This window comes from Pinus tabuliformis, chromosome 4_1 (assembly GCF_031772625.1).
Source record: "Pinus tabuliformis cultivar Carrire ecotype Pingquan chromosome 4_1, CPIR1, whole genome shotgun sequence".
NCBI classification, from domain to species: domain Eukaryota; kingdom Viridiplantae; phylum Streptophyta; class Pinopsida; order Pinales; family Pinaceae; genus Pinus; species Pinus tabuliformis.
In genome coordinates this window covers 682,850,466-682,862,419 of record NC_142303.1, presented here as the reverse complement: position 1 = coordinate 682,862,419, position 11,954 = coordinate 682,850,466, and the positions used below count along the sequence as shown (strand labels likewise).

Here is an 11,954-nt window from a genome sequence, read left to right as displayed (position 1 = left end):
AAGTAGTAGGTTCCTACATAGCTTGGGGTGGGAGGTCACGTCTCCAAAGAACCCAAGCCAAATGTTGTTATGCTGAAACTGATGAATGTGAAGCAGGTGCCTACTAAAGAGAGGTGGGGGTGCACCATGGAAAATTTTAGGGGCAAATTTTCGCCCTTGGGCGAAATTAAGGGGTTTTATATTTTTATTGGGTGAATATTTGGTATCACAGTGCATTGTTACAAATTGCCTCAAATTTATTTTATAAAAAAATTAGGTATGGAGGTTAGCCCACCTTATTTTGAGGGAGAGAGTAAAAAAAGTAAATTTAGCCCTTCAAATTAGGAGTTACAACCTTCCTTTCACCCTAATTTTCAAGAATGGGTATTTATGATATTTATTTCACCCTCCACATTTGGTGTAAAAAAGGTTTTTTTCTTTCATTTTCCCGTATTTCATGGTATTGGGGTTAATTTCAAGAAAATGACCTTATTTTTTGGAACAAAATGGTCACAAAAGAATAATTCATTTTATTTAAAAATTCATGTCTCTTATTTTCATGTTTATTTAAAGATTGAATAATGTTCTTACCATATTCCAAGTTTGCATCTGTTTAGTCATAATCATATAAAGAATAATGGAAAACATTTTTTTATATTTACTCTAGAAGTCACATTATGTTTAAGAACACTCAAAAAATGTGTTATATTTAGGTGAAGCCTATGGGCAAAATACCATGGGCCAAATTATTATTAATACCATACAAAAAAACATTATTAACCCATTATTAACCCTAATATTAGTATTAATAAAAAAAAAAAAGATGGCATATGCTATTGACCGATGGTATTCACCTGGAATGTAGGCTATTTAAAGGGGGGAATTAAACCATCATAGATCCATATTTACTCTGGATCTACTAAGCCTCGGGAGGGATCAATTATCGTGATATGAAAACTAGCATAGAGCGAAAAAATATTTGATCTTCGGGCTTGGTAGATCAACGGTAAAAATGGATCTTATAATTTAATGTCACTTAAACATTTTAATTTGGTTAAAATAAAAAAATAAAATATTAATTTTATTAATTACTAATAGTATTTTTTAAGCTCCAGGTTTATGATAACCCATGGTATTGACCCATGGAAATATCATGGTATTCATGTAAGCATAGACTATTTAAAGGGGAAATTCTATCAGCTTAGATCCATCTTAATTTCGAGCCTACCAACTGCTGAGAGGGATAAATATATTTCATCCCTCCAAGAGTGGTAGAAGTGGAGTTAAGATGGATATAGGTTGGTTTTTATGATAATGAAGATATTAAATAAACTTAGGAAATTATATTATAAAAAACATCTTAAGGTGAATGGTTAAAGCTACATTTAGTTATTTCACAAAATTTAGTAAAAAATACCAATATCTCCATTAATATTGGTTTTTCTGATTTAGCAAAAGAAAAATTCAAAACAGTGAAATCTTATCACTCTTTCCGCATCACCCTCGCAGAAGAGAGATAGTCAGTGCCCAGATTTCCCACCATTTTCAAACATTCTCAATATGATATCTTCATGAAAAAGTTAAGGTACTGATGTTGGATTAGTTGTTTTAAAAATATGCTAGTTTGTACAACCTTTCATTTTCTTTGTTATTCTTAATTTGTCATAATGATTTGTAGGGGTTGGGCCAGTTCTTGAAAAATATGTTGGTTTGTAAAACCTTTCATCTTCTCTGCTTTTCTTAATTTTTCGTAATGATCTATAGGGGTTGGGCCAGTGTACCATATTGTCCTAAAAGGCGGAGATTGTGAACCAAAAAGGAAATTAATCCACATGTTACAACGTTGTTAAAAAATCCAAGATGTATGAAGGTAGCGAATTATGCTAATAGCAATTTAGATTGGGAGAGACGTAATTAAATTTTATTATTTGATTGAAGATTTCCAATTAAAATAATAATAAATCTATATGTATATATTAATATATTGATTGGAAGGCTTCATGGTCACTTCTTTCCATTAGATCCCCTGCCGGCCTTTGGGATACCTACTACTTTCTTATATTATATAGTTGGGGCTTGCTACTTGTTGGCATGTTGGGGGTAAACAAAATGTGTTTTTTTTTAATCTCGTCGTTGGAGTCTATGGAATAAGAAATAAATTTGATATCTTGAAAAAAGTGGTACAAAATATGTTTTTTTTTATCTCGTAGTTGGACTCTATGGAATAAGAAAGAAATTTGATAGCTTGACAAAAGTGGTAGCTTGACGAAAGTGGTAGAGAAAAGATTAATCTCTCCTACCTTGACAGAACTAGTCGTCAAGATCAGCACCTACAAGAACTTTGTTGTGGAATATTATCAAAACTAATAGAAGGATATGAAAGAGTGTACAGTGAGAACCTTGACAAACATGGCCACTGAAACTTGCAACATTATTTGTAGGAAGAGAAAATTATGTTTCTTTTTTCCAAACATGTATGTTAGTATATTACAATTTAATGAATATGTTTTCCTATTATCATATATGGTTTCATACTTTAACAAAAAATTCACCAAGACTTCACTTTTTATTATTCAGTGAAAGATTTTCCAAAATCTTACAAGATTTTATAATCCAATGATAGATTTGCCATGACTTTACAAGATAATATAATCTGGTGAGAGATTCGCCAAAAAAATTATATATATATATATATATATATATATATATATATATATATATATATATATATATATATATATATATATATATATATTATTGATAAAATCGCCTCCCATTTTTCCTATGTATCATGGGGATCCGCCCATTTATTATACATATAAATTTAGGGTGGTTCTTAAAATTTTCCCTAGAGTGCACGTCTCCAAAGGGAACCCGCTCTGAATGCCACTCCAGAATTAAAATAGACATAACTCGGTCAATATAGCTCAGAATATTTATTATAACCTATTTTCAAAAACAGAAGGACCATTTTGCATCTTCCAGTGTGTTGGAAATCCTTATCTGGACAATCTAGAATCTCATATTTGCACTGTCACTTTTCCGTCGTCACAAAAGTTCTAAAAAATTAGCTGATTTCAAATCAGTGATATCTCCCACATCCAAACTCTGATTTGACCCTTTTTTTTTTTTAAATTGGGTGATTTTTTGAGAGGATCTCAGATCTACAATAATTGTTCTAAAATTATGCCAAAAAAATGCAAAAAAAAAAAATGATAGGAGAGTTGTTGTCCACAAGTTGTCGTCAGAAAAAAACCTACAACATAGTTGATTTTAAATCAACGATATCTCCTGAAAGAGAGCGCAGAGGAGCCGAGGGCGAAAATAGGGTTTCCAATGTGCTGATACCATTACAGGGCTGGAAGTGGTATTCTCTCGAGTCGCAGCACTGTATTGCAAAGGTCAAGAGCTGACCGACTGAATGGGGGCAGAGGGGTCCAGTGGGACCCCTACTTTCAAACAGATAATCATGCAGAAGCAGAGGCAAAATAAGAAGGAAGGGGTCAGGATTTCTGGGCTTGACAATAACAAGCAGAACGGCAGGAGGAATAAGGAGAAAATACAAGGGGAAACTGACAAGCCAGACAGCACAACGGAAGGCAAAGGCACAGTGGGTGAAAGCCTGACAGGAACTAAAGACAAAATCACCTCAATAATTAAATCATCAGAAAACGAGGAACGACAAGCTGAAGAAGACAGGGAGCAAACAGATAATAGGCAAGGAAAGCCGGAAAAGGAGGGGGAGACAAGCACAAGACCCAATAAAAACTCTTCATCAAATGGGGTCTGCAAACCAAAAAAGACCAATAACCTCAGGGTAGTAATAACTGACCCAGAGATTCAGGCATACAGAGAGCACATGGCAGAACATGCTGTCATTTGCAAATTTATGGGCATTTGGCCATCTGAAAGGACTCTTTGTCATTGGATCAGACAACAATGGAAGCCGAGGGGGGATGTTAAGCTTCATTTGGGAGCCAAGGGCTTCTTCACAGTTGTATTCTCCAACCTAGAAGACAAGGATAGAATCTTTGAGGGTGGCCCATACTTTTTGGCTTCAGCTGGTCTGTACATGCGACCATGGAAACCAAACTTCGCCCCAGAGAAAGAATCTTTCACCCAAGTCCCAGTCTGGATTCATTTGTTCTCTCTCCCAATAGATTATTGGGGTCTGAATGCCTTGAAACAAATTGGTGACCAGTTGTGAACATTTATCAAGGCCTCGGAGGCAACTTTACAAAAGAGATATACATCTTACGCCAGAATATGTGTTGAAATGGACGTTTCCGGGGCACTGCATGAGGGGCTCTGGCTGGAATACAGGGACGAGGATTACTTTCAGGCTGTAGATTATGAGCAGATTCCCTTCCGATGCCGCAAATGTCATGAACATGGGCATTTGATGAGAGATTTCCCTCTGATTAGGAAGGAAGAAGAGACCGAAACAGCACAAGCCAACAAAGATAAAGAAACCTTCATAAAACCTAAGTCTAGACAGAGAGCAAATAGAAGGAAGAATAATAAAGGTAATACAGACAGAAACAACCACAGCAACTCTTTTGTGATCTTAGATCTTGAAACAGATTCGGAGGACAAGCTCAAAACCCTAACATCAGATGCAGGGCATGATGAAAAGGAAGAACCAACCAGGGAAGGAACGGAGGAAGGGGACCTCAACAATGAAGTTCAAATGCAGGAGAGAACAGAGGAGACAGAAGAAGAAACTGACATGCTCACCAGTGATGGTGGAAGTGAGGATCAAGAATGGGAAGAGGCACTAGCCAGGGAGGGGATGAACCTACCAGTAATTGCAGAGAACTGGAAGGCCCGAGGAATAGAGAATGCACCGGAAGAAGAAATCAAGAAGGTAAATGACCTGTTCATAGCAAGGCAAAAAGCAGAATTAGAAAAGCAGAATAGGAAGCTAGGTATAGTAAAAGGCAATAGCTTCCATTCGAAAAGTCTTTTATGGAAATCATCTAGCTCAAAGCAGAAGAAAAGAAGAGGCCGTAGAACCAGTGGTGAAGTTCTACAGGAGCTAGGCATGATAATGATAAACTCAGGGAAGATGAAAGCGCTTAGCGCCTTCCAGTCCTTCCAATGAAAATTAGTTAAACATGAAGATCATCTCGTGGAATGCAAGAGGGCTTAACAACCAGGCAAAACATAGAATCTTAAAGCGGAAAATCCAGAAATACAGACCGGAAATTATGTTCTTACAAGAAACTAAATGCAGCAGCTCTAGTATCAACAGTCTTTGTAGGAAGCTTGGGAGAAATTTAGAAGTTTTAGAGATTGAGAGCCAGGGACGAGAAGGAGGTCTTGCAACTATTTGGGATACAAGGGAAATCCAGATTTTATCTGCTGAGGCGAACAAACACTTCATAGCGGTGGATTTTCAACCCACAGGTAACTCTGGGTCTTTCCTTTGCATCAACATTTATGGTCCTCAGAAATTAGAAGATAAAATAAATTTTTTGAATTCAATAACCAAACGTATTGAAAGATATCCAAGGTCTAAGTGTATACTGGGGGGTGATTTCAATATGATAACCACCCTTCTGGAAAAAAAAGGGGGTCTTAGGAAACTTAATAGGGACGCGGAAGCCTTTACAAGTTTCATTGAAAATGTCAAAATGGTAGACATATACCCCAAGAGTGGCATGTTCACCTAGAACAACAGAAGGGGGGGAGAAAGGTTGATAGCTTCTCGCTTGGATAGTTTTTTAATCTCAGAAAGCATTATCATGGATGGCATAACAGCAGAATCAGATATCCTTCCCAGTGGTGGGTCGGATCATTGGCCGATCTTGCTTATTGTTGAAGTTCAGGGCACTCCAAGGAATAAACCATTCAGATTTGAAAAATTTTGGTTAGACCACCCTAACTTCCTCGAGATGGTTGAGAAATGGTGGTCTGAACCTTTGGAGGCAAGAGGCTCCAAAATGTTTAATCTACAAAAGAGGCTGAAAGCAACTAAAGAAAAGATAAAAGAATGGAACATAACGGTTTTTGGAAATATATTCCAGGAGAAAGCCATTCTAGAGAACAAACTGGAACAGATTCACAGAGATGGAGCAGCAGGCAACTACAGTGTCGAAGCGTTTGAGCAGGAAAAAGTTCTTTCACAGCAGTGGCACAGAAGATGTATACAAGAAGAGGTACTTTGGAAACAGAAATCTAGAGTCCAGTGGCTAAAAGAGGGGGAGCAGAATACAAAATTTTTTCACAGGTCGTCTCTAGACCATAGAAGTGCTAACAAGATTCTTGAGCTGAAAAACAATGCAGGGGAGATATTAAAGAATCACAACGATATATCTGCTCTGCTCTCGGATCACTTCAGCTCAATTGCACAGGAACCGCCTATAAACAGAGAGGAGGCCATCAAGGAACTTACAGCAGCCATTCCTAAATCCATTACCTCAGATCAGAATTGGGCCCTTTGCAGGGAAATCTCTCTGGAGGAGGTGGAGGAGGCAATCAGGAGTATGCCTAATGATAAAGCACCAGGTCCAGATGGATTCACCATCAACTTCTACAAGGCTTGTTGGAACACTGTTAAGCAGGAGGTCTGGGAGGTAGTTGAGGACTCCAGACGCTCAGGTACTATTCTAAAATCCATCAACTCCACCTTTTTAGCGCTCATTCCTAAGGAGGAAGAAGCAAAGACACCTGATAAATTCAGACCTATTGCCCTATGTAATGTTATCTATAAAATTATTTCAAAAGTCATAGCTAATAGACTAAAGTCGATTCTTCCTGGTATCATTTCGGAAGAGCAATCGGGCTACGTGAGGGTAGACAAATACTAGATAACATCTTGTTAGCGCAGGAGATGATTCACTCACTTCATTCGAGAAAAGAAGCGGGAATGCTAATGCAATTAGATTTATCAAAAGCTTATGACAAAGTAAGCTGGAGATACCTTGAAGCTGTTTTGGATGCATTCGGTTTCTGCAGAACCTGGATCAAGTGGATACTTGCTCTCATCAAATCTCCAAGATATTCAATCCTTGTCAATGGCGCTCCCTCAGCTCCTTTCACTCCTTCGCGGGGAATAAGACAAAGGGATCCCCTATCCCCTTTCCTATTCGTAATCCTAATGGAAGGACTAAGCAGAATCATAGCCAAGAAGAAAGCAGAAGGATCTATAAAAGGTCTGCAACCGATAAGATCGTTACCAGCCACAATGCATCAACAGTTCGTGGACGATACCATGTTACATGGTACCCCCACTGTGAAGGAGGCTGTGGCTTACAGGGGTATCCTTGATCTCTTTAACCGAGCCTCTGGCATGGAGATTAATTTTTCTAAGTCCACAATTTTCTTTTTCAACACTCATCTGGCAGTTCAAACTCACTTGTCCCAGCTTCTTGGATTCAGGATTGGTTCCCTGCCTTCGAAATATCTAGGGGCTCACCTGAATCTGAAACCTTGGCAGAAAACTCACTGGGAGAAGGTTCTAGCCAACATGGAGAAAAAGTGCAAGCACTGGACGCACAGAGCCCTAAACCTGGCGGGTAGACTTATCTTAACCAAGGCTGTTCTGCAGGCAATTCCGCAATATTTACTTTCTATGCTTCCAGCTCCCAAGGGCATTCTGCAACAAATGAGAAACATACAGAGATCCTTTCTATGGAATGGGAATGGGGATAAGAAGAAATGGGCGTTGGTGGTGTGGAATAAGCTATGCCAGCCAAAATCTATGGGGGGGCTGAACTTAGTAGATCCTTCAGTGGTCAACAGAACCTGTGGAGCTAAGATTTGGTGGAAATGGATTAAAGAACCCAATTTACCTTGGGCGAGGCATTGGAAGGAAAAATACACTCCAGACTGTGATACTCAGGACCTCATAAGACTATAGCAAGTCCCGGAAGGTTCATCAATATGGAACCATGCCAGGAATAACAGGAGCTTAGTACAGGAGCACAGATTTTGGGAGATTCGCAATGGAAGGCTTGCCATGTTCTGGGAAGATGCATGGCAGCAATTCCCTAAACTGGATACCCCAGAGCTATCTACCCTCAAGCGTATAAGTCAAAACGAGGGTAGATTCAGAGTTAATCAATATTGGATTCAAAGCAGTAGGGATCAGATCTGGAGGGACTGAATTAATTTAATTCCTGGGAGCACAGAGGATAACAACGAAAGCTTTCAGCAACTCAATGAGAGAATCCTCAAAAGAAAGATTAGGAAAACTGAAGAGGATGATAAGCTAAGATGGGGTTTAAAAGGTAATGGTAATTTTTCATTAAAAGAAGCTAGGGACATAATAGAAAAGGAAGAATAGGTAGAAACCGTGCCCTGGTGCAGCAAAGTTTGGGACAGCCTATTCTGGCCGAAAATCAGGACTTTCCTTTGGCTTCTCATGAGAAACAAGACTTTAACTTGGGACAACTTGTGCAAGAAAGGTTTCAGGGGACCCTCAAGATGCCCTATGTGCCTCGTCGCAAAGGAATCTATTAACCACTTGTTTAATGTTTGTGAATGGGCTAATCAGTTATGGAGCTGGATGGAAGGAATTCTCAGTAGTTATGAGTGAGATAGAGAATCCATTCACAGAACCATACTGAACTGGAAAAACGACTTCTCCAACATACTAAGAGTCAACATCATATGGAAGTTTGTTCCAGGCTTCTTACTGTGGTCAATTTGGAAGGAGCGTAACCGTAGAATATTTCAAGACGAACACAGGAACATAGAGTTCTCTAAAGACAATATAATAACTAATATTCAACAGTTAATTCAAACGAAATGCAGAGAGGAATGTAACGAGAAACCTTCAGCTCAAGACTTACGCATTTTGAATTGCTTTCGTCTGGAAGCCACCAACAGCATCTCAGCTTCGAGACACAGAACGCAACCTTCCTCACAGATCGACAAATGGCAGCATCCACCGGAAGGTGGATTGAAGATGAATTTTGATGGGGCCTCGAGAGGAAATCTCGGCATGGCAGGAATTGGAGGGGCATTACATAACCAGCATGGAGAAATTCTGCATATATATTACAGAGCACTTGGGGAAAGCACAAATAATGAGGTGGAATTTGCAGCGCTTGAGCATGGTATGAGAATTTTAAAATCCCTACGAAGTTGCAATGTAATTGTGGAGGGGGATTCATCACTGGTTATATCAACAGCTAAGAGGATTCAGGGAGGCACTAAGGCGAACAAAGCCACAAAACACTGGCGGCTCGCCAAGGTGACAGAGAATGTAGCAGAACTAATGGCTGGAATGAAAGGCTTAGTCTTTCGTGCGGTAAGACGCAAGGCGAACGGGCTTGCGGACTACCTAGCGAATTGTGGCGTGGACAATCAGGACAGGGGGTGGGACAGCTGTTGGGAGGAGGTGGACTGCCCGAACCTGAAGGCGAGATGTTTACAGTTGGCACAGCAAGATCTACACGAAACCGACCGGGCTTGACCGGCAACGGTTTCTGTTTCCGGGACCGTAATCCTGGAGTTACCGGTAACAGCTTGGGATTTCATCACGGGAGCTGGACGACTAGACAGATGCGGCGGTGGTCATTATGGCAAGAGAAGGCCAAATATGGAAACTATCAATATGGTTCATGCCACGAGAGATTCCGTAGAGTCCGCTTGCGAGGAAGGGACAGCTGGCTCAACCTTGATGGGAAGGCATTCAGCTACATTTATGTTAGGTCAGGGAGGAGATGTGTGATTTGTGCGGATATCTTTCGAATTAATAACGAAAGTACCTCCACTCTGCATCGAAGGGGAGAGCGCATTATGGGAAACTCCATGGAAAACAGCTATTTAACGGAGAGTCGTGGCTCTGGTTCTTTCACCTCAGCTCATAGCACTGCGAGAGACCACAACTTTTCTGTCTGTAGAAGTGATCACAGCGATAAGTTTAGAGGGTATAGTATGGAAGCGGGGAGCTGCAGGTGTTCGGCAGCCCACCATGAACTACGAACAGCGCAGAACATGTACGAGACCAGAGCAGCAGCCAGGAGCAAACGCAAGATCGTGGAACTGGAAGCTTCTGTGAAAGAGGAAGAAGCGCAGCGACTAGAGGGGATCATTGCGGAGGAGGTTGACTAGTTACATTACCCGGGCACTCCTTCCAAAAGAGCCACTCAATATGTTCGGACCAAAGCAGAGAGCTGGAGAATCAAAACTCTCCTTGCGAAAGCCCTGGATTCAAAGGAAGAAGGGAAGCAGCAATCTAGGAAGGGGAACTCCACTTCAGAGGATCAGTTAGCAAAATTTCATGAAATCCATGAATCGCTGGAGCGAAGAATCTCCACAGTGCATGATGTTGTGGAAACTGTCAACAAGAAATTGACTCTGCTTATCAGGCTTCTTCGGAAAACTCTGAGCCCGGACCCCCTGATGCAGGAGCAAAAGATGAAGGAAGCACAGGAATTTCAATCCATGCAAGATATGCAGGCCAGAGTTGGCAAGCATGTTCTGGACGTGGGCTTAGACACAGTCAGTCGAATTGGCGGTTTTCCTCGCACCGGCGGGTTTCCTTAGTTTCTTCTCTATGGTTGTCTTATGTCTTCTGTCATGGCTTCGGCTTTATGCTAGATAGTTATGTTTTTCTGTCACTCTGTTTCTGTCATGGCTTCGGCCTTATGCAAGATAGCTATGTTACTCTGTTTCTGTCCAAGTTTTGATAGTGTCGTGGCGATAAGTTACAGTTTTAAGAGTAAGCCGCCATGCGTGGTGAGCAGCTTAGTTTTGAAAGCTCAGGGCTGGCGGTCAGCGCGTTTTATTTGGTCCATCTAAGGTTCGTTCTGCTTCAGCAGACTTTTTTGTAACATATTTTGTTCTATAATATAAATATCTGACTTACAAAAAAAAAAAAAAATCAACGATATCTCCTTCATCCGGACTTCGATTCGGATGTTCTTTTTTTTTTTTTTTTTGGTATTTTTCATAAGAAATCAAGATATATTATTTGTTTTTGTGAATTTTTCACCAAATGTGGCATATATGATCTGCAAACTCACCACCCAAAAACATTCCTGCAAAAAATTAAAAGAGAAAAATTCTTCCCGCTTGGCCCAAGAAAATTCTTCATGGAGGATGTAGGACATGCCTGAAGTTTGTCGAATATTACTGCAAAATTTGAAACTAAAATAGGCATTAAACCCTCATTCGCATGGAATCATAACTTGCTTTGATACCACTGATCTGGATCTTGGAGGGAGGCCCCCAAGATCTAAAAGATTGAAATGGATCTTGGGGAGAGGCCCCCAAGATATGAAAGAATGAAATGGATCTTGGGGAGAGGCCCCCAAGATCTAAAAAATTGAAATGCCAGAAGAAAAAGAGAAGAATTCCCAATAAATAAAACCACAAAATTTCTTTCTATTAAAATGGAGAATAACTGTAAATGCTACATTGTGGCGGACAAACTATCCTTTTACCAAATGTGACTTGTTACTTATAGTATTTTTCAGATACAATACCATGGGTCAATTCCATGGGTGAATGAATACCATGGGTGGATGTCACAATACCATGGGTCAATTCCATGGGTGAATGAATACCATGGGTGGATGTCACTTACCATACCATTGGTGGATAAATAACATGGGTGGATGCCACTTACAATACCCTAGGTAAATTCCATGGGTGGATGAATACCATGGGTTGATGCCATTTTATATTTGGATCAATTTTTCTCCATATGGAGGTAATCCAGTGTTCAATGGATACACTGGATGGTAACGAGATGGACCTGCTTGATATTGATTGATGGATCAAACTGTTCAGTATCTATAAGTGAAGAACCATGTAAAATTCTTATGGATGACATGAGTGATGACCATGGATTAGAAGAAACATTGGAGTGAGTTCCAGATAATGATTGGTAACCCAGTGGGATGTATAGACCACCATACAAATGTGATTCAGGTGTTGTGGTAAACATCGAAGAAGTAGCGACAGTAGATTTTGTCGAAGTTGTAACGAATGATACAGTGTGGGATGTTGTTTCATCC

General features: G+C 40.0%; 2 protein-coding genes across 2 annotated transcripts; both read left to right on the top strand.

Annotated features, from left to right (window-relative positions):
- Positions 1-5,096: 5,096 nt before the first annotated feature.
- On the top strand, positions 5,097-5,654 carry LOC149177975 (uncharacterized). Its single transcript, XM_089421939.1, has one exon. It carries the CDS (start codon positions 5,097-5,099, stop codon positions 5,652-5,654), a length of 558 nt encoding a protein of 185 aa, XP_089278065.1.
- Positions 5,655-6,850: 1,196 nt separating this feature from the next.
- On the top strand, positions 6,851-9,403 carry LOC149177974 (uncharacterized). Its single transcript, XM_089421938.1, has 4 exons — positions 6,851-7,654; positions 7,844-8,027; positions 8,115-8,213; positions 8,613-9,403. The coding sequence occupies exons 1-4, from the start codon at positions 6,851-6,853 to the stop codon at positions 9,401-9,403; spliced, it is 1,878 nt and encodes a 625-aa protein (XP_089278064.1).
- The last annotated feature ends 2,551 nt before the right edge of the window (positions 9,404-11,954 follow it).

Coding starts and splice junctions, on each gene's coding strand:
- LOC149177975 (XM_089421939.1), top strand. CDS start 5,097: ATGAAGATCATCTCGTGGAATGCAAGAGGGCTTAACAACCAGGCAAAA.
- LOC149177974 (XM_089421938.1), top strand. CDS start 6,851: ATGCTAATGCAATTAGATTTATCAAAAGCTTATGACAAAGTAAGCTGG. Junction 7,655..7,843: donor AGAAGAAATGGGCGTTGGTG/GTGTGGAATAAG, acceptor ATAAGACTATAG/CAAGTCCCGGAAGGTTCATC. Junction 8,214..8,612: donor GCTAAGATGGGGTTTAAAAG/GTAATGGTAATT, acceptor AGTTTGTTCCAG/GCTTCTTACTGTGGTCAATT.